This window comes from Pithys albifrons, chromosome 25, assembly GCF_047495875.1.
Source record: "Pithys albifrons albifrons isolate INPA30051 chromosome 25, PitAlb_v1, whole genome shotgun sequence".
NCBI classification, from domain to species: Eukaryota; Metazoa; Chordata; class Aves; order Passeriformes; family Thamnophilidae; genus Pithys; species Pithys albifrons.
The window spans coordinates 3132971-3158541 of record NC_092482.1 but is presented as its reverse complement, the minus strand read 5'-3'; the positions used below and the strand labels follow the sequence as shown (position 1 = coordinate 3158541).

General features: G+C 59.8%; 4 protein-coding genes across 5 annotated transcripts; 3 read left to right on the top strand and 1 right to left on the bottom strand.

Moving 5' to 3' along the window:
- Positions 1–240: 240 nt before the first annotated feature.
- Positions 241–6424, bottom strand: G6PC3 (glucose-6-phosphatase catalytic subunit 3). 2 transcript variants are annotated; one of them, XM_071577575.1, is made up of 7 exons: positions 6314–6424; positions 4866–5092; positions 3923–4038; positions 3417–3507; positions 2755–2873; positions 2464–2605; positions 241–1280 (listed from the first exon to the last, which is right to left on the bottom strand). In XM_071577575.1, exons 1-7 carry the CDS (start codon positions 6329–6331, stop codon positions 872–874), a joined length of 1122 nt encoding a protein of 373 aa, XP_071433676.1. In that variant the 5' UTR covers positions 6332–6424; the 3' UTR covers positions 241–871. The 2 variants fall into 2 exon arrangements, with proteins under 2 accessions (XP_071433676.1, XP_071433677.1); XM_071577576.1 differs by having other exon boundaries at positions 4866–4950; positions 6314–6420.
- Positions 6425–6539: 115 nt separating this feature from the next.
- Positions 6540–16050, top strand: LSM12 (LSM12 homolog). Its single transcript, XM_071577577.1, has 5 exons — positions 6540–6729; positions 9146–9279; positions 13814–13923; positions 14325–14451; positions 15059–16050. The coding sequence occupies exons 1-5, from the start codon at positions 6609–6611 to the stop codon at positions 15149–15151; spliced, it is 585 nt and encodes a 194-aa protein (XP_071433678.1). The 5' UTR covers positions 6540–6608; the 3' UTR covers positions 15152–16050.
- Positions 16051–16411: 361 nt separating this feature from the next.
- TMEM101 (transmembrane protein 101) lies at positions 16412–20374 on the top strand. The gene is made up of 4 exons (XM_071577374.1): positions 16412–16568; positions 17574–17754; positions 17841–17987; positions 19805–20374. The coding sequence occupies exons 1-4, from the start codon at positions 16432–16434 to the stop codon at positions 20111–20113; spliced, it is 774 nt and encodes a 257-aa protein (XP_071433475.1). The 5' UTR covers positions 16412–16431; the 3' UTR covers positions 20114–20374.
- A 3834-nt stretch (positions 20375–24208) lies between these two features.
- LOC139682848 (peptide YY-like) lies at positions 24209–24785 on the top strand. The gene is made up of 3 exons (XM_071577474.1): positions 24209–24396; positions 24589–24660; positions 24761–24785. Exons 1-3 carry the CDS (start codon positions 24209–24211, stop codon positions 24783–24785), a joined length of 285 nt encoding a protein of 94 aa, XP_071433575.1.
- The last annotated feature ends 786 nt before the right edge of the window (positions 24786–25571 follow it).

Below are 25571 nucleotides of genomic sequence, written 5' to 3'. Positions count from 1 at the left end.
AAGGCTTCATGGTGTCCCTGTGTGCCTCAGTTTCCCCACCTACAGCAACAGGCACAGGGAGGGGACCCATGTGGTCCCCTCTGTTGCCCCCCAGCACATCTAGGGGGGGCATCATCCCTCCCCTTCACCCCCCCAGGATAGCTGGGGGTGGCTCTGTACCCCCTGTCCCCCAGCCCTGCCCTGGGACCCCTCAGCTCTGCCTGTGTTCCCCCCTCTTTGCAGGACTCGGGGTCGGGTGGGTTGGTTTTGGTGCTTTATTTGGTTAGAAACGAGGTGACACCTCCCCCCACGCCGTGGTGTTGGGGGGATCCCGGCATGGAGGAGGGTCCAATCCCACCCCTGCTCCAGAGAGGGGAGAACTGGGAGAACTGGGGCAGCTGGAGGTGGGGGGTGGCAGGTCAGTGACCTCCAGGCTGGGGCTGGCCCTGTGCTGTGTTCCCAGACCTGCTGGGCATGGGGCACCCCCAGCTCTGCCCCCCAGTGGGGTCCTGCTGCCCAGGGAGGGGGGCACAGCACTGTTAGTGAACAACTGGGGGGTTCCCCCTGGCCTGAAGCCACAGGCGATGGGCACAGCAAAGGGCAGTGCCAGGACAGGGGTAGAGGACTCGGGTGGAAGAGGGGGGACCCCCCACATCAGCATGGGGGTAGGATGAGCAGGAAACCCCCCCTACTCAGTGGGGAGGGCTCTTGGTGGGTGGGCAAGGGTGAGAATGAACTGGGAGAGAAGATTGGAATTGGAGGGTCCTCGGGGGTGGGTGAGGTTGAGGATGAGCCAAGGCAGGAGGGGGTACCCCAAATCAGGGTGGGGGGGGGGCCCTGGGGGCAAGTGAGGGTGAGGATGAGCCAGGGCAGGGAGTGGGGACCCCCCTACTCAGTGTGGGTGGCTCCCTGATGGGCTGGGACTAATCGGGGGATTGTTGGGGGGGATGTGGGGGGGATCCAGGAAGTTCCTGAGGGCGATGACAGACCGGGGCAGGACAATGATCACCAGGAAGGGCCCGACTGCATAGAAACAGACCATATGCCTGTAAAAGGAGGCCGTGTCCGTGGCCTTGGGCAGCTTGTGCAAGATGTCCAGGGCCACCAGGGCCAGCCCGGTGCTGGTCATGCGCAGGCGGCTGTCGATGAGGTTGTCCTCTTCCCGGCGGGTCAGGGGCATCCGGGCGGCCAGGGCCAGCCCCAGGGCACTGCCCACCACCCGGCACAGCGACGCAAAGGGCCGCGTCTCCAGCCGCAGCCACGCCGGGTCCGAGCACCAGGCGCTGGCCAGGCGGAGGGACCTGCGGGGGCAGCTCTGCCGTTGGTGATCCACCCCCCAGAAAGGGGCTGGGGGGTCTCTGGGGTAGCCCCCTCCCCAAGTGGTCTGGGCTGACAGCCAGGGGGCAGATCACAGAATCCCAGACTATTCTGAGCTGGAAGGACCCACAAGGATCATCAAGTCTAACTCGTAAGTCAGTGGCCCACACAGGGGATTGAACCCATGACCTTGGCGTTATTACAACCAAGTTTTAACCAACTGAGCTGATCTCAGGGTCCTTGGAGCTAAAACCTGCTCCCAAAAACAGTCAGGGCACAGATCCCTGAGGCTGCTCCCCTGAATAGCCTGGGAGTAGATCCCTGGGGATACCCCCTGCCACCTTGGGGGGAAGATCCCTGGGGTTAATCCCATCCCAAAACAGCCTGGGGGCAGATTCCTGAGGATAGTACAACTCTGACCCTCAAACCAGTCTGGGGCAAATCCATGGGGTCACACCCCTCCCATATAGTCTAGGGGCAGATCCCTGAGGTTGTTCCTCCCTTCAACAGCCTGGAATTAGATCCCTGGGGATATCCACTGGACCCTGGAGGGCAGATCCCCGGAGTTGGCCTCACTACCCTGAGGGGCTGATCCCTGGGGATCTCCCCCTCCAACCTGAGGGGCTGATCCCTGGGGATCTCCCCCTCCAACCTGAGGGGCTGATCCCTGGGGATCTCCCCCTCCAACCTGAGGGGCTGATCCCTGGGGATCTCCCCCTCCACCCTGAGGGGCTGATCCCTGGGGATATCCCCCTCCACCCTGAGGGGCTGATCCTGGGGATATCCCCTCCAACCTGAGGGGCTGATCCCTGGGGATATCCCCCTCCAACCTGAGGGGCTGATCCCTGGGGATATCCCCCTCCACCCTGAGGGGCTGATCCTGGGGGATATCCCGCTCCAACCTGAGGGGCTGATCCATGGAGATATCCCCCTCCAACCTGAGGGGCTGATCCCTGGGGATATCCCCCTCCACCCTGAGGGGCTGATCCCTGGGGATATCCCCCTCCACCCTGAGGGGCTGATCCCTGGGGATATCTCCCCCTCCACCCTGAGGGGCTGATCCCTGGGGATATCCCCCTCCACCCTGAGGGGCTGATCCCTGGGGATATCTCCCCCTCCACCCTGAGGGGCTGATCCCTGGGGCACCCCCTGCCCCCAGGCACTCACCAGTCGAGGTCGATGCCAGCAGCCGTGGCCAGCCCGTGCAGGGCCAGCGCACTCAGCAGCAGCACCACGGCCACCACCACGAAGAACTGGGAATTCCGGAAGTTGGGAGGGCACCGCTGCAGCCCCCACCCCAGTGCTGCCCCTGGCAGAGGGGACAGGCAGGGCTGGGACTGGGATGCACTGGGAAGGGAGCTCAAGGGAAGGGGAAGGCACCCACAAAGCCCTGAGCCAGGGTGGGGTGTTGGGATGGGGGTGGAGGGGCTGGATGTGTCCCCCCACTCCACCCCTCACCTGCCAGGATGCCGGTGACCACCTGATGGGGAAAGTGGGCCAGGACGAAGATCCGGGAGAGTGCCATGGCCACCAGGAAGAGGGTGTAGGCAAGGAAAGGGATCAGCCTCAGCACCCAGCTGGAAGGGAACTGGGGTCAGTGCTAATGGAGGCAGCCCCTGCTCCAGCTCAGTGATCCTGAGGGTGCCAGGCAGAGCAGGACTGATCCTGCTCAGCAGCAGGAACGAGTAAAGCCGAGATGAAAAGGGCAAGAAAAAATGTATGGGGGGGTCTCAGCCCCTTCCCGAGCTGCCAGGGAAGGGATGTGTCCCCCCCAGAGCTGCCCTGCTGGGAGGGGAAGGGATCCTGCCCACCCCCCATGGGTGCTGCCTGCCGAGGAGGGGTCCCACATCCCATCTCCTTTTTCCCAAAGGTGTTCTGGAGCCTTCCAAGCACTGGTTTCCCCACACCAGACTCACCCTGCCCACTGAAGGGAAGGTCCCACATGCCACCTCCCTCTTCCCAAAGGTACTCTGGAAGCTTCTAAGCAAGTTTCCCCATCCCAGGAATCATCCTGCCCACCCTTCCATGGGTGATGTTCACCAAGGAGGGGTCCCACATCCCACTTCCCTCTTCCCACAGGTCTTCTGGAAACTTCCAAGCGCTCCCAATCCCAGACTCACCTCTGGGTGCACGTGGCCACCTCGGCTGTCAGCGCGGTGACAATTGGCCACAGGGCTGCCCCGGGAATCATGCAGTGGCCTGAGGGGCTCCCTGGGGTGGGGGGAAGCACATGGAGGGTCAGGAAGAGCTTGTCCCAGTGGGATGAGAGCTGGGAATGTCGAGCCTAACCCTGCCTGCAACCCGGGATCCCTCCAGGCTGGGCCATGGGGATAGGGATGGAGCTGGTGCCTGAAACTCCAGGCAGGAGCATGGGGAGCCCAGGTGGAACATTCCCAGGCTCTCCCGAGGGTTTCCTGGCCCTGGAGCTGCCAGTGCCACGGTTCTGTGCCAGCACTGGTGGCATCAGACCCGCTCCCCGCTGCTCGCTCATTTTTGCTGGCCAAGGAACGGCTTTTCCCACTTCCAGCCCAGCATTCCCACAGGGGTGGAGCCTCCCAGCTCCTGTGGCTCCTCCCCAGGGATCACCACTTGCCCAGGACATGTGGAGGCTTCGCCTGTGACTCACCTGGTCCCGTTTCACAGGTGACTGGGAATTGGCGAAGCGAGAACTCCTTGAGCTCCTCCGGGGAGAACAACCTCGACTCGTGGATCCACCAGAACGGCCTTTCCCCAAACAGGAACCTGGAGGGAGGGAAAATACGGAGCAGTGAGAGGCTCAGTGCCTTCCCACCCATCCCAGGGGATCCTGGAGGGCAGGATCCCTGCACCCATCCTGGGGGATTCAGGATGGAGTTGGCAGCAGAGGGCAGGATCTCTGTACCCATCCCAGGGCATCCATGAGGGCAGGGTCCCTACAACCCATCCCAGAGATCCAAGGATGGAGCCACAGGTTTCCTGCCACCCATCCTGGGATTTTTAGGGATGAAATCACAGTGGGAGGGCAGGATTCCTGCAACCATCCGAGAATATCCAGGATGGAGTTGGCAGCAGGAGGGCAAGGTCACTGCCACCCCTCCCAGTGGATTCATGAGGGCAGCACCCCTGCCACCGATCCCAGGATTTCCAGGGATGAAGCCACAACAGGAGGGCAAGATCCCTGCCACTCATTACAAGATTCCCAGGGATGAAGCCACAACAGGAGGGCAGGATCCCTGCCAGTCATCCCAAGATTTCCAGAGATAAAGCCACAACAGGAGGGCAGGATCCCTGCCACTCATTCCAAGATTTCCAGGGATGAAGCCACAACAGGAGGGCAGGATCCCTGCCACTCATTCCAAGATTTCCAGGGATGAAGCCACAACAGGAGGGCAGGATCCCTGCCAGTCCTGATGCCTCCTGGGGTTTCTGTGCCAGGAATTCCTGGCGGATGCTTGGGGCAGCTCGGGTGACCCTGTGAAATGCCGCAGGCAGGGAGCAGGGAGTCTGTGCTCAGAATTCCACAGGCAGGGAGCAGGAGTTTCCCTGAGCTCTGTGTCCCTGCCAGTGCCACCCCCGAGCCCCCCTCTCACCATTTGAGGACCACGTTGAGCCACTCGGCCACGAGCCCAGTCCAGAGCACCATCAGCCCCACTCGGGTGTTCAGCCCGTGGGCCACTGGGAAGTAGAAGGTGAAGATGGATTTGGGATCAAAGTGGGAGGTCAGGTAGATCCAGAACTTCTCCAGCCAGGGCAGTCCAGCCTGCAGTGCCACAGCTGCGTGGATCCCGGCCTCGTGCAGGGCATCCATGGCACTGGGCTGGGACACAGGGATGGAGATCAGCCCTGGCACAGATCCCCTTGGGAATCCCCTTGGGAAGGGGCTGGAACCCGAGGAATCCCTTGGGAAGGGGCTGGGAGGGGACTGGAACCCAAGGAACCCTTTGGGAAGGGGCTGGGAGGTGGCTGGATCCTGAGAAATCCCTTGGGAAGGGGCTGGGAGGTGGCTGGATCCTGAGGAATCCCTTGGGAAGGGGCTGGGAGGTGGCTGGATCCCGAGGAATCCCTTGGGAAGGGGCTGAGAGGGGACTGGAACCCAAGGAACCCTTTGGGAAGGGGCTGGGAGGTGGCTGGATCCTGAGGAATCCCTTGGGAAGGGGCTGGGAGGTGGCTGGATCCTGAGGAATCCCTTGGGAAAGGGCTGGGAGGTGGCTGGATCCTGAGGAATCCCTTGGGAAGGGGCTGGGAGGTGGTTGGATCCCGAGGGAGGCCTTGGCACAGGTCCATGGAACCATTCCCCATCTGAAGTTTAGGCATTAGGGACTCCCAAAATTCTGCTTGGGGGGGCCGAGTGGAGCAGAGCTGGGGGTCCAGGATGGGGGCCAGGGCAGGATCCCAGGGGATCCATGTGGGATTTGCTGGAGCAGCCAGGCTGCTCCACAGAGCCCTGATCTCCCTGGGGACTCCTTGGGGTCTTCCCTTGGAAAGTTCCCTGGGGTCATTCTGGAACAGGCCTGGGGTCTCCCTGGGGCCAACATGGGGACTCTGTGGGGTTTCCCTAAAGCAGGTCTGGGGTGTTCCTGGAGCAGGACTGTGATTTCCCTGGAGACTTCCTGGAGGTGAACTGAGGTCTCCCTGGAGCAGACTTGGCATCTCCCTGGAGAATGACCAGGATCCTCCTGCGGTCTCTCTGGGGTCTTCCCTGGAGCTGACCTGGGGTCTCTTTGGGGTCTCCCTAAAGCAGGTCCTGGCTCTCCCTGGGCTCCCTTTGGGACATCCCTCGACTCTCAGGCCTGGAGCCTCCCTGGGGTCTCCCTGGATCAGCCCTCGGAGTCTCCCTGGGGCCTCTTTGGGGTCTCCCTGGAACATCCTGGGGGTCTTCCTGGGCCTACCTTGACACAGCCCCGAGGCCTCCCTGGGGTCCCCCTACCCCAGACCCGTGGCCTCCCCTTTTCCCCCCGGGACCCTCTGATCAGCCCTGCCCCTCTCTGCCCCGCCCCTTGGCGCTCTTCCCCCCGCCCCCGGTACCGGCGGGAGGTACCTGAGGTGGGGTCTCCATGGCGGGGACCCCCCAAAACCTCCCTCCCGCCGCTCTCACCGCCCTCTTCCGCCTACACTTCCCAGCACCCCCCGCGGCGCGGCGCGCTACGGCGCGGCGGGCGGGACACACCGCGGCGGGGTGGGCGGGCCCACACAGGGGGCTCAACCAATCAGAAGGCGGGGCGGAGCAGATCGGCGGGGCGGAGCACCAATCCCCGCCCTCGCCGCCGAGGCGGCCCCGCCCCCGCCGCGCCTGGCCGAGGCGAGCGGAGCCGCGGGCGCTGCGGGCGGACAAGATGGCGGCGCCGGGCGAGTACTTCAGCGTGGGCAGCCAGGTGTCCTGCCGCACCTGCCAGGAGCAGCGCCTCCAGGGCGAGGTCGTCGCCTTCGACTACCCCAGCAAGATGCTGGCGCTCAGTATCCACCCGCCCGCGCTTCGCCTGGGTGGTCCCGGCCCCGGCGAGGCCCGCCCGGGCCTCTGCGGCCCGCCCGATATGGGGGGGGGGGGGCGGTGTGAGGGAGGGGAAAGGGGAGGGGAGGGGAGGGAGGGAAGGAAGGGGGTCTGAGGGGAACGAGGTGGGCGGCACCGGGGAGGGGTTTGGGGGGGGCGGCGGGGAGACCCCCGAGGGAGGGGTGGGAGGAGTGGAGTGTCCTGTAGGGTTTTTTAGGGGGGAATGGGGAACCCGGTATTGAGGTGAAGGGCGGGCAAGAGGGTGCCCTATAGCGAGATTTGGGGGGGAAGTGAAGGGCCTTGTGTTGGGGTGATTGGGGGCAGTGAGGGGCCTGTTTTGGGGGTGAATGGGTGGGATGGGGCAGCCCAGTTTTGGGGTGAATGGGTGAGATTGAGGAGCCCAGTTTTGGATGGATAGGTGGGATTGAGGATCCCAGTTTTGGGGTGAATGAATGGGATTGGGGAGCCCAGTTTTGGGGTGAATGGGTGAGATTGAGGATCCCAGTTTTGGGGTGAATGAATGGGATTGGGGAGCCCAGTTTTGGGGTGAATGGGTGAGATTGAGGAGCCCAGTTTTGGGGTGAATGAATGGGATTGGGGAGCCCAGTTTTGGGATGAATGGGTGGGATTGGGGAGCCCAGTTTTGGGATGAATGAATGGGATTGGGGAGCCCAGTTTTGGGATGAATGAATGGGATTGGGGAGCCCAGTTTTGGGGTGAATGGGTGGGATTGAGGAGCCCAGTTTTGGGGTGAATGAATGGGATTGGGGAGCCCAGTTTTGGGATGAATGGGTGGGATTGGGGAGCCCAGTTTTGGGGTGAATGAATGGGATTGGGGAGCCCAGTTTTGGGATGAATGGGTGGGATTGGGGAGCCCAGTTTTGGGGTGAATGAATGGGATTGGGGAGCCCAGTTTTGGGGTGAATGAATGGGATTGGGGAGCCCAGTTTTGGGGTGAATGGGTGGGATTGGGGAGCCCAGTTTTGGGATGAATGGGTGGGATTGGGGAGCCCTCTTTTGGGGTGAATAGGGGAGTGGGGTGCCCTACTGGGAGATTTTTTTTGTGAGAATTGGGGAGTCCTACACTGGGGTAAGTGGAGGATTGAGGTGCCCTGTCCTGAGGTGAAGGGGGGTGTGATGTGCCCTGCAGAGAGGGTTTGGGGCAGGGGGGATTGAGGAGCCCTGTTTTGGGGTGGGTGGGGTGTCCTGTAGGGATTTTTTGGGGAGGGATTGGGGAGAGCAGGGTCCAGTAGAGAGGGATTTTGAGGGGGAATGAGGAGCTGTGTATTGAGTTTGAGGGGGTGCCTTACAGAGAGGTTTTGGGGGGGAAATGGGGTGTTTTTTTGGGACTGAAGAGCCCTTTAGTGGAACCCTTTAGTGGGATTACTGGGGTGAAATAGGGGTGCCCTACAGAGAGGTTTGGGGGAGTGGGCACCCTGTAGGGTGGTTTTTGGCAGCCCTGGAATTATTGGGAAAGTGGGAGTGCCCCATAAAGAGATTTTGGGGAATTGAGGGGCCCTTTAGTGGAGTTACTGGGGGGAAAGTGGGGGTGCCTTATAGAGACATTTTGGGGGACTCAGGAGCCCCATAATGGGGTTATTGGGGTGCCCCACAGTGGGGTTATGGGGAATGGGTGCCATGTAGGGGCTTCTGTGGGGAGCCTTAGAGGGGATTTGGGGGGGCTGTGGCTCCATAGGGGCTGGGACCAGGGGGCTCCCACAGGGCTAGAGGGTTTTTGGGGGGAACCTGGGAGGACAGGGACACCATTTTTTAGGGAGAGCTCCACTTTGGGCCCAGGGGGAGGCTGGAGAAAGCAACACAGACCTCCACAAGGATGGTGTTGGCATGGAAGGGGCTCTTCTTTCCATGCCCTGTCCTTCCTCATGGGAACAGATTGTGCAGGAATCCATGTCAGCTCTGGAAGGGGGTGGGATTTTTGGGGGTGTTGTCTCACTGTTGTATCATGACAGTGATGCCAACAGCAAACCTGGTGTGTGAGGGCAAGGAGGCCTTTCCTGGGAGATCTTTTACCTCTGGATGAGGGAATGCTCTGACTGAGCCACTTGCAAGAGGAAATTCTGTGGTGTCAGAAGTGTAAATTTGGTGGTGCTGCTTCAAACCAGTGACTTTGCCTGGACTGGTGCTGGGTAGGGCTGAAAAACTCAACCTGGAGTTGGGAAAACTGGGGATCAGCATTAAATAAATCCCAAAAGAGATTTGTGGCTTTTCCAGGATCACGGATAACCCCAAGCTTGGCTGAGCAGGGACACAGGAATGGAGGAGCTCACTGGGAACCAAACCTTTCCCCAGTTTGCTCCTGGAGTGTATCAGGCCTATAATTACCTCCCTTTGGATTCGTTTTCCTTAATTTCCCCCCTCCAGAATGCCCCTCTTCCAGTGGCAAGCCCAACCACGCAGACATCCTGCTCGTAAACTTACAGTATGTGTCAGAAGTGGAAATAATCAATGACCACACGGAAACGCCTCCCCCTTTAGCTTCCCTCAACGTCAGCAAGGTAAGGGCTGCCCTGGGCAGGGAATCCTGGGCCCCAGTGGGAGGAGGGGGCACTTGGCACTGGAGCTCACCTGCTTCCATCACAGCTTCCTGGGGTTCTCGTTTGGGCCTGAGTTTTGGAGGGTTTGGGGCTGAGTTTTGGAGGGTTTGGGGCTGAGTTTTGGAGGGTTTGGGGCTGGATTTTGGAGGATTTGGATCTGGATTTTGGAGGGTTTGGGGCTGGATTTTGGAGGGTTTGGGGCTGGATTTTGGAGGGTTTGGGCCTGAATTTTGGAGGGTTTGGGGCTGGATTTTGGAGGGTTTGGGGCTGGATTTTGGAGGGTTTGGGGCTGGATTTTGGAGGGTTTGGGGCTGGATTTTGGAGGATTTGGATCTGGATTTTGGAGGGTTTGGGGCTGAATTTTGGAGGGTTTGGGGCTGAATTTTGGAGAGTTTGGGGTCTGGATTTTGGTAGGTTTTTGGATCTGGATTTTGGAGGTTCTGGATCTGGATTTTGGAGAGTTTGGGCCTGAATTTTGGAGGGTTTGGGCCTGAATTTGGTAGTTTGGGGTCTGGATTTTGGTAGGCTTTTGGATCTGCATTTTGGTGGCTTTGGGCCTGAATTTTTGGAGAGTTTGGGCCTGAATTTTGGAGAATTTGGCCCTGAATTTTGGAGAGTTTTGAGGCTGAATTTTGGAGAGTTTTGAGGCTGAATTTTGGAGGTTTTGGGGCTGAATTTTGGAGGTTTTGGGGCTGAATTTTGGAGGTTTTGGGGCTGAATTTTGGTGGCTTTGGGCCTGAATTTTGGTGGTCTGGGATCTGGGGTTTGGATCTGGATTTTTGGACAATTTGGGCCTGGACTTTGGTGATTTTGGGGCCTGGATTTTGTTGATTTTGGGGTCTGGGTTTTGGCATTTGGAATCTGGGTCTTGATGATTTGGGGTCTGGAATTTGGGTGGGTTTTGGGCCTGAATTTTGTTGGGTTTGTTTGTGGATTTTTGTGGTCTGGGATCTGGGTTTTGGATCTGGATTTTGGACAGTTTTAGGGCCTGGATTTTGGTGATTTTGGGGTGTGGGTTTTGGCATTTGTGGTCTGGGTCTTGATGGTTTGGGGTCTGGAATTTGGGTGAGTTTGGGGCCTGGATTTTGGCACTTTGTGGCCAGGATTTTGGTAGGTTTAGGGTCTGGTTTTTAGGATGTCTGTGGCCTGGATATTGGCATTTTGGGATCTGGATGATTATATTTCAGGGCCTGGCTTTTGGGTGGTTTTGGGGCCTGAATTTTGACACTGTGATGTAGATTTTGGGTCTGGATTTTGGTATTTTGATCTCTGGATTTTGGCAGGGATTGGGGCTGGGTTTTATGTGGTTTTGGGGCCTTGATTTTGGTATTTTTTGTCTAAGGTGATGGTGTTTTGGGGCCTGGATTTGGACATTTGGGGTCTGGATGATGATATTTTGGGGTCTGTTTTATTTTTGGGCCTGGATTTTGGTAATTTGGGTTTAAGTGGTGGGTTTTTGGGGCTTGGGTGAAGCAGAGAGGTGGCAGAGCAGACAGGAGGGATGAAGCACACATGGAATTTGTTGAATTTCCAGGAGTTCCTTTTCATCCATCCTGGACTGGGATTGCTGCTGGTTCCCAGTGATGGTGTCAAAGACAGGGAAGGTGTCCCCGAGCCCTCAGTGCTGGGATGAGTCCAGATGTGGCTCATGTGGCTGTGGGGTGCTCAGATGTCACCTCCTTGTCCTTTGGGGACCCTGCTCCTGCTGGGTGGTGTCACACAGGTGGCACCCCTGGGTGTCCATCCCCTCCATGGGTCCTTCCTGCTGGATTAACACCTTGTGGAGCTCTCAGATGACACAGTTGCCACCAAGGTGTGACTGTTGGCTGTCACTGCATGGAGTGACATCACCAGGAGTGAAGCCAGAGGGGAAACCCCTCAGGAATTCTGAGACTCTGGTCTTTTCCAGCATCCAAATAATTGCAGTGGTCGTGTTGGCAGTGGATGGAAGGGATTGTGCAGCCACAGGAGTGGTTGTGTCCCCAGTCCAGTGGCAGGAGGGGGGTTCTGTGAGACTCTGATCCACTCCTCCTTCCCCATGGATGCACAGGGATCTGGTGGTGCTGCAGGACTGGAGTTGGGATGGCTGGTACTGGTTGCACTGGTAGAAGGAGAGGTCTGGGTTTTGGAATTTGAGGTTTGGATTTTGGCATTGAGCATATTGGTGATGGTGTTTTGAGTGTTGGCACTTGGGAATTGTGGGGCTCCAGGCTGAGCCCTTGGGGCTCTGGAAGGCCCTGATGAGGAACCAGAGCTCCAAGAGATGCTCATCCCTGCCTGGTCCTCAATGGAGAGGGAATGTTGGGAGCAAAGGCTTGGAAAACAGCAGGATCCAGAGCCCCTGTTGGAAAGGGGACTGCGGTGGGAGGTGATCCCCTGAGGAGGATGAAGGGCCATCCTGGCATTGGGAGGTGCTGGTGTGGCTCGTGGTGGCCCTGGCGTGGCCCATGGTGGCCCTGGCATGGCCCTGGCGTGGCCCTTGGTGGCCCTGGCATAACCCTGTGTGGCCCATGGTGGCCCTGGTGTGGCCCTTGGTGGCCCTGGCATAGCCCTGGTGTGGCCCATGGTGGCCCTGGCGCGGCCCTTGGTGGCCCTTGGTGGCCCTGGTGTGGCCCATGGTGGCCCTTGGTGGCCCTCACCCTCTCCTTGTGCCTCCTGCTGCGTATTCCGTCATTCATCCAGAGGGAACAGGGAAGTGAGTCATCCATTCATGTGCCTCGCACAAGGTGTGTGTCCCTATCCCAGCCTTTTCATCAGCCCCAAGGGTGCTCTCTGCAGGGAGGGTGTTGGGATTCCTTGGAATGCTTGAATCCAGGAGGCTGGAGGAGTGGTGGTTCTGATCCGTTTCTTGCTGGGAAACATGGATGGGTAGGGAGAGCAAATCCTGCTGCAGGGGAATGATGAGCACAGGGGTGGATCCTGATGGAAGTGCTGGGATGCTGCTTGTGCTGGCAGCTCTTCATCCTCACCCCTCTGGAGTTTCCAGTCTTCTTCTGGTGGCCTTTTACAAGGCTGTCCCCACATCTGGATGCAGCAGCTGCTGGAGGAGTATCCCAAGGCCTGGGAAAGAGAGAGGCTTTGGCCAAAGTGGATCTAAATCTCAGGCTGGGGAAGGGAGATCTGATGTGGCTGGGAAAGAGGGATATGATCCCAGTAGGGAAGGGGATCTGCTGGCTGGGGAGGGGATCTGCTGGCTGGGAAGGGGATCTCTCTGGGAAGGGGATCTGCCCAGGGGAGCTGAGCTGGGCACAGTGGAGGTGATTCCCAGTGCCACAATTCCAGCCCCTCCCAGTGTGGTGGTGGGATGCTTTGGCACAGGCAGTGGAGCTGGTGGTGATCCCAGTTCTCCAGCCTTGGGACAGCCCCCTCAGATGGATGAGGGGTTGTGGCACCCTCTGGGGATGGCACTGAGTGCAGGAAAGTTCTTGTGGAATGTTGTGCCCTGTTTGGAAGCCTGACTGGTGGTCTTGGACAGCGATTCCCACATGGAATGGGATGAGTGGCTTTGGGGGTGGCTTGTGCAGGGATTGAAGAAGGATCCTGTCCCTGCTGAGGTTTTCCTTGCTGGAAAGGAAGGCTGAGGAGCAAGTGGGAAGCACCCCAATGCTCCTGTGGTGAGTGCTGCTCCCTGGGACACAGAGAGGGGACACGAGATGGCTGGGACAGGGACACCTGTCCCTTAAGGGCACAGAAGTGTCCCCAGTCAGTGGGAACTCGGGCTTTCCATCCCTTCCAGAGGGGCTTTGGAAGGGATGAACCCCCCCTCATACAGCACGAGGAAGCCAGTCCAGCTTGGGAAGTGCTTGGAGCAGCAAAGAGGTTCCAGGAGGAGGAAGAGGAGGGACAATGCTAATGTGGCTCTTCCACTGTGGCATCTCCAGCCTGGAAAAGGTGGCTGGTCCAGGGCTCCTGCCTCCAGGCACTGCATCCTTCTCTTCCCACATCCATGGGATTTAACACAGGGGGTGCCAGGGTTGGGCTTTCCCCTCGTTATTCCAAAACACTTCCCCACACATGGATGCAACTCCCAGATCACCAATTCTGCCTATTTTTTAGGAGCAGAATAACTGCTCTGGAATAAAGTTCTTGGTCCTCCTGTGTGGAGCGTTTATTCCCAATGGAATGGTTATTCCAGGCTCCTCTTCCCCATCTCCATCCCCTGAGAAAATCAAGTAGTGAAAGTAGTTTGGACCTAAAATGCCAGAACTATTTTGGAAAGGAGCCAAAGGGAAGGGACAGGAAAGGTGATATGGAAGGAAGGATATGGAAAGGTGACACCCACATTCCCCAAACCATCAGGGGGATGGTGGCAGTGGTGACAGTTCCTCAGGAAAGGAATTAAGGCTGGAAATGTGTGCAGAAGGGATGGTGGGAGAGTGGGGATTCGTTATTCTGATGGAACTGGGAGTGGCAGAGCTGTGTCCAGGGGGTCCCTGTGTCCCCTGGGAGCTCAGGGGTGACACCCAGACAAATTCCCTCTCCCTGTGTCTCCCAGCTGGCCAACAAAGCACGGACGGAGAAGGAGGAGAAGATGAGCCAGGCATATGCAATTAGTGCTGGTGTCTCCCTGGAGGGGCAGCAGCTCTTCCAGACTATCCATAAGACGTAAGTCCCTTCCCTTGGGATCACCAGTCCCTTCCCTTGGGATCACCAATCCTTCCCTCACTCTGTTTTGGAGCCACTTGTAGCACTTTTCTGGGGGATTCCCATTTCTTGGTCCCTTGGGTTTGCCATGGAATGGTCTGATGTGTCCTGGAATGTGCTGTGTGGAGTTGTGGAATCCTCAGAGAGGGAGAATGGCTCCCTGCCCACTCCCTGCCCATTTCCTGCCTGCTCCCTGCCCCTTCCTGGCACATCCCATCCCTGTGGGCTCCCAACCTTCTCCAACTGGGAATCCTGGAGTGACTGAGAGGCTTTTTACCCCTCTCATTGAGACACTGGGGGGGCAGGTGGTGGCTTTTCCAGGTCAAGTCATATTCCCTGATCCTGTTTTCCCTTCCCTGCAGCATTAAAGACTGTAAATGGCAGGAGAAGAACATAGTTGTGATGGAAGAAGTCGTTATTGCCCCTCCATACCAGGTGGAAAACTGTAAAGGCAAAGAGGGAAGCGCCCTGAGTCACGTACGGAAAATAGTGAGTGTGGGCTGGGACTGGGGGACTGGGATACTGGGGATACTGGGGGGTGGCACATCCCTGGGGACAGCTGTGGTCCATCCCTGGGTGGGCTCCAGCCCCTCTGGGCGTCCTTTTTCTGCCACACATCCCCTTCCCACCCTTTATTGAGCCACTGGGGATACTGGGGGGTGGCACAGGACAGCTGTGGTCCATCTCTGGGTGGGCTCCAGCCCCTCTGGGCATCCCCTTTCTGCCACAAATCCCCTTCCCACCCTTTATTGGGATACTGGGGGGTGACACATCCCTGGGGACAGTCGTGATCCATCTCTGGGTGAGCTCCAGCCCCTCTGGGCATCCCCTTTCTGCCATAAATCCCCTTCCCACCCTTTATTGAGCCATGTGAGTGGTGGTGAGGATCTACCCTTTATTGAGCCACTGGGGATACTGGGGGTGCTGGGAGGGCGTCACATCCCTGAGGACACCCAGGATCCCTCCTTGTTTGGTCTCCAGTCCATCCTGGGCATCTCCAACCCCTTTTGAGGCTCCCCTTCCATATTCCCTCCTTCCTTTTTTTTCCCCCCTAAACCCTTCTCTTTTCCCCCACGTCCCACCCTTCCCTTTGCAGGTGGAGAAACATTTCCGGGACGTGGAAAGCCAGAAGGTCCTGCAACGTTCACAAGCACAGCAGACACAGAAGGACACGTCCCTGTCATCCTGAGGCCACCTCGGGGTCACCCTCCTGTCCCCGTGTCCCCTCCCTGGAGGTGGCACTGGGGACACCTTCAAAACTTTTATTTCCTTTTTTTTTTTTTTTTTTTTTTGTTCTTTGTTTCTTCTTTTGGGAAATCTCAAAACCAATTCCAAACTTTAGAACTTTAAAACAAAAACGAGAAAAGAGTAATTTAAAGCTCCTCATGCTCCTCATGCATTACTTGACTAACAGACTTTGGTTTTTTTCCGCCATGTTTTCTCCACCCCCAGCAGGGCAGGCTCAGTTAATTTTATTTTTTGGGCTTTCTCTTTCCCTTTTTTCTCCCAATTTCTTCCTCTTTTACCCCCAAACTCCCCTTCCATCCCCCCAAAAAATAAAACTAAGGAGCTGACTGTGGTGGCCGACCCGGGACCCTCGTGACCAACGTGGTCTCGTTTTAATTTTGTTTGCACAGGGCAAGGCTTGAATTAGTCTTATTTTTCTTATCTTTAAATATATATATGAATATATATTAAAATGTTCTTTAAATAATTGTCTGCTTCTGGCAGGATCGTGGCAAAAAATCCCCCCCTACCACCCTCCAGGGTCATCCAGAACCTGGATTTGGAGTTTCCTCCTCCCCCCCACCATTTACTTTATGTTTTTAATTTTTTTGCCCGTTTTCATTTAATTTTTAATATTTTAATTTTTTTTTTGCCACGATCCTCTCCCTCCCCTTTTTAGTTTTGTTTGTTTTTTTAAAAAAAAAAAACAAAACAACGGATCAAACTCAAAACAATTCAAGCCCTGCCTTTAGGAGAGTTAAAGATTAAAAAAAATATTTAAAAAAAAAAGAAAAAAAAAGGAAAATTTTTTAGTCTTGTTTAGCAAAAAACAATAAAAACCCGAAATTTTTTTAACCATCACCGGAGTCTGTTGGGGGCTCAATGGGGGGCGTGGCTTAGGATAAGGGGGCGTGGTCAGGAGACAGGGGCGGAGCTTTGTAGCCAATATCCAATAGAGGGGCGTGGCTTCAGGTGGAGCGAGTTGTGATTGGGTGTAGCTTGGCATGGGGGTGTGGCTTATCGCCGATGTTGCAAATGAGGGGGTGTGGCTTCACTGAGTGGGTGGAGCTTGGGGCTGGTTCCGGGAATTTGATTGGACGCAGCTCAGGAGAGGGGCGGGGCTTAATGAATGAACCGAGGCTTAGGAGAGGGGCGTGGTTTATCGCGGCGGCGCTGATTGGTCGGCGGGCGCGGGGCCGCATTTCCGACGCGGCGCCGCACTTCCGGCGGGACGGGCCCGTGATGGCGGCGGGCCGCGGGTGGCGGCGGCGGGCGCTGCGGCTGCTCACGGCGGGCGGCGGCGTCCTGCTCACCCGCTTCCCCTTCTGGCACTGCTTCAGCGGGCTCCTGCTCTGCGCCGAGCGCGCCGACCTGCGCCGGTGCGGGGCTGCGGCGGGGAAGCGGAGGGTGTAGGCCTGAGCGGGTGTGGGTGGTGTGGGACTGTGAGGGCCTGGGACTGGTGTGGGGCCAAGGGTGGTTGTTGGGGGCCTGGAGGTGATTCTGGGGTTGGGGGATGTCTGGGGGTGGTTGGGGGCACCTGGGGCTGGGGGGGCCTGGCGGTTGTTGTGGGGTCTGGGGCTGATGGGGGACTGACGGCCTGGAGGTGGCGGCGGGTGAGGGTCAGGTCTAGGTGGGTGGGTCAGGGTTAGACCCTCATGAGGCTGAAAGGGTCTAGAGGAGAGTCCTGGGGGTCTGGGTCTGATGTGGGGCTGAGGGGCCTGGAGGGGGTGTGGGGCTGATGGGGGGGACAGTGGGGTCAGGGGAGGGTCCTGGGGGGGTTGATGGTGTGAGGGAGGATTTGAGGTGAGTTTAGGGGGTTTGACAGAGGGGACAGAGGAGCAGCTGGGGACATGGAGCACGTCTGTGTCCAGGGGAAGGCTCTGGCAGAATCAGGACCTGATGGAGGGTTTGGGGGGGCTGGGGTGAGTTTGGAGGGGCTGGGGATGAGGGCAGAGTGGCAGTGGGGCCACAGAGAGGCTCTGTAGGACCAAGTGAAGGCTCTGTCAGAATCAGGACCTGAGGGGAGGTTTGGGGGGACTTGGGAATGACAAAGGGACAGCTGTGGGTCTGGAGCACCTCTGTGTGGCCAGGGGAAGGCTTTGGCAGGATTAGGACCTGAGGGGAGGTTTGGGGGGACTTGGGAATGACAAAGGGACAGCTGTGGGTCTGGAGCACTTCTGTGTGTCCAGGGGAAGGCTTTGGCAGGATTAGGACCTGAGGGGAGGTTTGGAGGGCTGGAAGGGGGGAGTGGAGCCACGGGGGGACTCTGTAGGACCAAACCAGGGCTCTGTCGAAATAGGACCTGAGGGAGAGTTTGGGGGTATCTGGGGTGAGTTTGGGGGTGCCCAGGGGCACTGCCACACCATGACTGCTGTCCCCCACAGGAAGCCAGACATCCCAGTGCCCTACCTGTACGTGGACATGGGGGTGGCCGTGCTCTGTGCCAGCTTCATGTCCTTCGGGGTGAAGCGACGCTGGTTCGCCCTGGGGGCCGCCCTGCAGCTCGCTGTGGCCACCTACGCCGCCCACGTCGGTGGCCACGTCCACTACGGCGACTGGCTGAAGGTGAGTCCCCCCTCCCCGTGCTGTGACAGTGTGACAGACCCCCCCGAGCCCTCCCCGGGCCAGGGGTGACGGTGGCACCCCCACAGGTGCGGATGTACTCCCGGACCATCGCCATCATCGGCGGGTTCCTCATCCTGGCCAGCGGCGCCGGGGAGCTGTACCGGCAGAAACCGCGGAGCCGCTCGCTGCAGTCCACGGGACAGGTGTTCCTGGGCATCTACCTCATCTGCCAGGTATGGGGGGCACTGCCCAGGTGTTCCTGGGCATCTCCCTCGTCTGCCAGGTATGGGGGGCACTGCCTGGCACTGCCCAGGTGTTCCTGGGCATCTACCTCATCTGCCAGGTATGGGGGGCACTGCCTGGCACTGCCCAGGTGTTCCTGGGCATCTACCTCATCTGCCAGGTATGGGGGGCACTGCCCAGGTGTTCCTGGGCATCTACCTCATCTGCCAGGTATGGGGGGCACTGCCTGGCACTGCCCAGGTGTTCCTGGGTACTCACCTCATCTGCCAGGTGTGGGGGGCACTGCCCAGGTGTTCCTGGGCATCTACCTCATCTGCCAGGTATGGGGACACTGTCCAGGTGTTCCTGGGTACCCACCTCATCTGCCAGGAATGGGGGGCACTGCCCAGGTGTTCCTGGGTACCCACCTCATGTGCCAGGTATGGGGGGCATGGCCTGACCGTGTCCAGGTGATCCTGGGCATCTGCTTCATCTGCCAGGTGTGGAGGGCATGGCCTGGCCCTGCACCTGCCCTGGTGTATGGGAGTGTGGAGACACAATTCCCTGTGGGAAAAGCCTCCTGGGGCCAGTGTTCCCAGTGCCACCAGTGCCACCATTCCCCTAATTGTCTCTGGGGGCCAAGCCTCAGGTGAAGGCCACCAGTGCCACCACATTCCAGTCCCCCATTGTCCCTGGGGTACAAACCTTGTGTGAGTGTTCCCAGTGCCACCAGTGCCACCACACTCCAGTTCTCCCATTGTTTGTGGGGGAGAAGACTTGGATGTGTGCCACCAGTACCACCATTGGCACCAGTGTCACCACACTCCAGTTCTCCCATTATCCCTGGGGAAAAAGCCTTGAGTGAGTCTTCCCAGTAGCACCACTGCCACCACACTCCTGTTTTCCCATTGTCCCTGAGGGGCAAGACTTGGACAAGTGCTATCAGTGCCACCAGTGGCACCAGTGCCACCACACTCCATCCCCCATTATCCCTGGGGTACATCCCTCGTGGGGGAGCATTCCCAGTGCCACCAGTGCCACCACACTCCAGTTCTCCCGTTGTCCCTGAGGGAGAAGACTTGGACAAGTACTACCAGTGCCACCATATTCCATCCCCCATTATCCTTGGGGTACATCCCTCATGGAGAAGCATTCCCAGTGCCACGAATGCCACCAGTGGGACAAGTGCCACCACACTCCATCCCCCATTATCCTCAAGGTACATACCTCATGGAGGAGCATTCCCAGTGCCACCAGTGCCACCAGTGGGACAAGTGCCACCACACTCCATCCCCCATTATCCTCAAGGTACATACCTCATGGAGGAGCATTCCCAGTGCCACCAGTGGGACAAGTGCCACCACACTCCATCCCCCATTATCCTCAAGGTACATAGCTCATGGAGGAGCATTACCAGTGCCACCACACTCCAGTTCTCCTGTTGTCCCTGAGGGAGTAGACTTGGACAAGTACTACCAGTGCCACCACAGTCCATCCCCCATTATCCTCGGGGTACATCCCTCATGGAGGAGCATTCCCAGTGCCACCAATGCCACCAGTGGGACAAGTGCCACCACAGTCCATCCCCCATTATCCTCAAGTACATCCCTCATCGAGGAGCATTCCCAGTGCCACATCTGGGACACGTGCCACCACAGTCCATCCTGTGTTATCCCCGGGGTACATCCCTCATGGAGGAGCATTCCCAGTGCCACATCTGGGACAAGTGCCACCACAGTCCATCCTGTGTTATCCCCGGGGTACATCCGTCATGGAGGAGCATTCCCAGTGCCACCAGTGCCACCACACTCCCCCCTTTCTCCCCCAGGCCTACTCCCTGCAGCACAGCACCGAGGACCGCCTGGCCTACCTGGACCACCTGCTGGGTGGGGAGCTGGCCCTGCAGCTGCTCTTCCTGCTCTATGGGCTGCTGGCCCTGGCATTCCTGTCGGGATACTACGTGCGGGCAGCGGCGCAGGTGCTGGCAGTGCTGCTGCCCCTCGCCATCCTGCTCATCGATGGCAACCTGCGCTACTGGCACGCCGCGCGCCACGTCGAGTTCTGGAACCAGATGAAGCTCATCGGCCAGAACGTTGGCATTTTTGGGGCTGTGGTGATCCTGGCCACTGATGGATGAAGAGGGAAACTTGGGGAAAAGGGAGGGAAAAGGGGTGGGAAAGGGTTGGGGGTGTTTTTTTTAAGGATTGCCACTATTTATTCATTGTCTTTTTTGTTTGTTTGTTTGTAAATACTGTATTTGATAACTCTGGTGGAGGACGGGGCCCTGAGGGGGTGTGAGGGGGTCCTGCCTGGGGGGTGCCAGCCACTGTGTGGCCAGGGCCTCTCTCCCTGCTGAGGGGTGTCACTGCCCCCCCCCCAAAAAAGTGTATTTTTACTGATGAAACGAGAAGTCTTTTATATCATTGCCCCAGGGGGGCTTGGCTGTTGTGTGACAGAGGGTGGGGGGCTCCAGCTTTGGGGGGCTGATCTGGGGGACTTGGAGGAAACTGCCTTGGGAGGCTTGAGGGGGGAGCTGTTGTGGTAGGGGGGTTGCTTTTGGTTGGCTTGGGGGGAGCTCCTTTGATAATCCTGTCAATCTGACTTGAGTGCTTTGAGGAAGCCACTGGAGTCTCTGTCTTCTGACAGTGGTTCCTGGGAGCGCCTCCAGGGGCCGAGGTGTTCTTAGCCCATCAAGAGCTTATCAGGGCTGTCACCCCAGAGGGGGAGAAGCGACTTTGGGGGGTCTTGAGGGGAGCTGGTGTCAATTGGGTGTGTGATACTGGGTGTTCCCCTCCCTTCAGTGGGGAAGCTGAGGCAGAGGGGTGAGTGGAGTCCTGGGCTGGGTGCCCTGCCCGTGCCCCCCTGGGGGACTCAGCTGGTGAGTTATGGGTGTTCTGGCACGGGGTGGGGGGTCCCGGTGCGGCACAGCGAGGGGTTGGCAGCCCCTCCAGTGTCCCTGCGGGCTGTGTCCTCGCTGATCCCTGCCTGGGCAGGTCTGTGTCCCCTCCCCGGGCTGGGCAGGTGTCCGTCCCCCCCGCCCCGTTCGGAAAAGCAAACAGGGCTGATAAGGGGCTTCCTCCGGGGGGGACTGGGGCCCCCTAATGCGCCTCCGGCGGAACCGGGGCCATAAAGCGCAGGGAAGCGGCAGAGCCCTGTTTGTTCGGGGGGGCCCCTGGGGCTCCTCACCCTCCCAGGACCCCCCCGGGGGCTCCAGCCACGCGCCTTCACCCCCAGACCCTCCTCATCCTTCTCCATGCCCGTGTGAGAGGTGAGGGGCACGCACCTCTTCTCTGTCCCTTTCGAGGTCCTCCTCCTGCTGGGGGGTCCCCTCCCCGCGCTGGCAGAGCCATCCTGTGACCTTTGGAAAACGGCTGTTTACTGTCACTCGGGATAAATGGGGCAGAAAGTCCTCACCTCTCCTCCCCGAACCCCCCTGCGGGCTGCCCGCACCCCGATATCTGCCCCGGGGACATCTGTGACAACACGGTGACAGTGCCGCTGTGGTGCGGGTCGGTAGGACCGTGGGAGTGGTGTGTGTCCCCTCGCACCCCGGGATGGGGCAGACCCCCCCGACTGGACTCTCCTCTGGTGGGGAGGGACAGATCCAGCCCCACCGTCTCAGTTCACCCGGACACGTGTCAGGACGCTGCGGGGGGGTCCGGAGCGCCCTCAATCCAATCAGCCCCGCATCGACCGCGGGGACGTGAAAGGTGCGGGGCTGGGGGGGCTGCAGGGGTTGGGGGGGGCTCAGCTCCACCTCTCAGGCTGCCGTGAGCTCAGCACCGCCCGGCCGAGGCAGGGCGGACCCCCCGCCCGCGTCCCCGCACACCGGCGTGTGTCACACCGCGGTCACGCCACGGGGGTGAGCCCCCTCCGCGGGGCTGGGGACCCCTCCGGGGCTGGGACCTCCGCGGTGGCACTGCCACCAGCAGTGTCCCCGCCGCCGCTCGCCGGGGTGACGGCCGGGGCAGGACTGGGGAGCGCGTCCCCTCTGGCCAGAACTGGCACCCCGCGGGATCCCACGTGCCGTGTTCCCTCCGGCCGAGCCATGTCCCTTCTAGCCGGGCTGGTGGCACCCCACAGTGTCCCCTCCAGCCGGTGGGGGCTGGTGGCGCCCCACGGGGTTCCTGCTTAACCATATCCCCACCATCCGGGACAGTGGCACCCCGCGTGGTCCTCAGGAGTTTTGTCACCTCCAGTTGGAGCGGTGCCACCCCACCGAACAGTGTTCCCTCCTGCCGGGCTCCCCACAAGCCGTGTCCCCTCTATCCGGGCTGGTGTCACCCCGCAGTGTCCTCACGATCCACGTCCCTTTCATCCCATGGCAGGAGATGGTTGAGAGCATCCCTGCGGTTTTGGGGACTCCCTTCTGCCCCCTCTCCCCATCCCAGCACCTACAGGGTGGCTTTGGTACCTGGTGGGCACGTCTCCGGCGGGTCCCTCCGTGCCTCAGTTTCCCCGGAGCCGGTGATTGCTCCTTAATGGTAAATCCATAATGGATTAGTGCCCCCGGCGCGGGGGGCTGGAAAGGGCACTCCATCCGTCCTGGGTGTGGTGACAGCGGTCGATAGCGGTGGCGGGGGGTGCAGTGACAGGGACTTCGTGCCCTGTCTGGGGAAACTGAGGCAGTCGCCGCCGTGGACTGGGACTGTCCCATATGCTGTCCCCCCACGGGCGGCTTGTGCCAGGGTCGTGGGTCATGTCCCGTGTGCTGTGTCATGGCTGCACCGTGTTTGTGACCCTGGGTGTGGGTGATGTCCATGTGTCACATTTTCACATCCCAAGGCTGTCTTGGGGCCAGGTGTGTGTTTCATGGCTGTGTGTGACATCCGTGTCCGTGTCCTGTGCCTGTGTGCCACGGCTGCATGTGATGTGTGTCCCTGTGCCATGGCTGTGTCCCTTCTGTGCCCATGTGCTGTGACTGCATGCCACATCCATGTCCTTGTGCCATGTTCCTATGCCATGCCTGCCTTTCATGTCTATGTTCATGGTTGCATGTCACCTCTGTGTTCATGTCATGTGCCATGGTTGTGTCACACCTGTGTCCATGTCCTGTGCCCATGTGCCACGGCTGCCTGTCACACATGTGTCCACATGCCATATTCACATGCCCTGTCTACAGGTCACATCTGTATCCCTGTGCCATGTTTATGTGCCCTGGTGACATGTCACATCTGTGTCCATGTCCCGTGCCTGTTTGCCATGTCTGTGTCCTGTGGCTGCACGCATGTCCCCATGCCATGTCCGTGTGTCCCATCCATGCCCCCCGTGCTCTGTCCTCCCCAGCCCCTTGGTGACCCAGGCTGGGGGCTCTGCCAAGGGATGGTGACAAGGTGCTGGCACGTGTCCCCTGGCTGGGGATGGGGGGAGGGGGGCGCCGCCGGGGTCCTGCGTGCCCGTGGGTCTGTCACGCATGAGGGAGGAGTCAGGAGTCCCCCACGAGGCTATAAAACCTTGGGCAGGTTCGGGAGCTGCCTGTCCCCGGCACTGTCACCCAACTGCCAGGCCCTTCTTGTCACCTCCACCTCCGCCATCGTGAGTGCGGGGATGGGACTGGGGTCCCAGGGGGTCCCTGAGGGGAGGTCAGGATCCTGTGGAGGGAGAATCACCCCCCTCCCCTGGGGACATGTGGCATCCCTTGTGGGGAGGTGTCCCTTGGGGTGGATGGAGGTCTCTGGGGTCCTTTGGGGTGGGACAGCTCCCTTGGGGACACTGAAGGAATCTCTGGGAGGGAGGTGTCCCATGGGACATGGCGGGGGTCCCTGAGGGAAAGATGTCCCTTGAGGGGGTCTGGGTTCCTGGGTGGAGCAGGGAGACATCCCCTTGTGGGACAGGGAGGCGTCCTGGGGGTGTGACATTCCCACAGGGATTGGGGTCCTTGGGGGTGAGATAGCTCAGGGGGATGCGGGTTTGGTGGGGGGCAGAGTTGGGTTGGGGGTACCCAAGGGTGACGGGGGTACCCAAGGGTGAGGGGGATACCTGGGGGTGACGGGGGTACCCAAGGGTGAGGTGGATACCTGGGGGTGACAGGGGTACCCGAGGGTGAGGGGGATACCTGGGGGTGACGGGGGTACCCGAGGGTGAGGGGGATACCTGGGGGTGATGGGGGTACCCGAGGGTGAGGGGTATACCTGGGGGCGATGGGAGTACCCGAGGGTGAGTGGGATACCTGGGGGTGATGGGGGTGACCCAGGCGCAGCCACAGCCGCCCCTCGCCCCCGTCCCCCCGCAGATGGTGATGTCCCCGCGGCCGTGGCGTGCGCTGGTGGCCGTGTCCCTGTGTGCCCTGCTGTGCTTGGCCGCGCTGGCCACCGCGTACCCCGCAAAACCCGAGAGCCCCGGGGACGACGCGTCCCCCGAGGAGATGGCCAGGTACTTCTCGGCCCTTCGCCACTACATCAACCTGGTCACGCGGCAGAGGTGAGGGCGGGTCGGGGCGAACACGCGTGTGCGAGCCCCGCGTGGTTTGTGCAAGCCCCTTTGCACGCGCGGGTCCCCATTTTCACACCCGTGCCTGTCCTTGTGCACACCCGTGGGCTCCGGCAGTGCCACGCTCGTGCACGCACCCGTGGGGTCCCCTTTTTGCACACGCGTGTGCCCCGTGTCCCGCAGGTACGGCAAACGCGCCAGCCCCGACGCCGCGGTGACGGAGCTGCTCCTGGGGGCCGGCAGTGACAGGTCACGGTGAGTGTCGCCGTGCCTGTCCCCCTCCCGGGGTTGTTTGGGGTCCCAGGGGTATCTGGAGGTCTCGATCCCCTTTCCTCACACCGGTTCTTCCCCGCAGGTACGACGACGACTCCGCCTGGTGACCGCCACCCGCCCAGCCCCCCCTGTTCCCCAAACCCTCCCCAGCTCTCCAGGTCTCCCCAGGGGATCCAGGGCCAACGCCAAACCCCTCTGGGAGGCCGGGGACCCCCAGATCCCGGCCCGGGGGCATCCCGCTGTCAGGGGGGACCCCGACCTCGTCCCCTCCTCACCGCTGTCGGGGGGGTCCCGCGTGGTCCCTGCACGCCCCCGCAGTGGCAATAAAAGAGCACGATCGTGGGCACCGCCGGGTCTGCGTTGTGTGTGCGGGGGGATGGAGGGGCGTGGAGGAGCGCGAGGGGGATACAGGGGTGCAAGAGGGATGGAGGGGTGCAGGGAAGGATAGAGGGGTGCAGGGGGGATGCGGAGGGAATGGGGAAGTGCAGGAGGGATATAGGGATGCAAGGGGGGATGTAGGGGTGCAGGTGGGATATAGGTGTGCAGGGAGGTGAAGAGAGAGTGGAGAGGTGATGGAGGGGCGCAGGGGCGATAGAGAGGGTTTGGGGAGAGGAAAGGAAGACAGAGGGGTGCAGGGAGTTGGAGAGGGTGGAGGGTTGGATGAAGGGAGAATGCTCGAAGGATTCAGGGAAGGATGGAGGGGTGTGGGAGGGATGAAGGGGTACAGGAGGGATGCAGGAGGAATTTAGGGGTGAACTGGGTTATAGAGGGGGCCAGGGGGAATGGAGGGGCACAGGGTGGATACAGGAGGGATGGTGGGATACAGAGGGGATGGAAGGGGTGAGGCTGGGTGGAAGGAATAAGGGACGGGACAGGACATGCTGGGGTGTAAG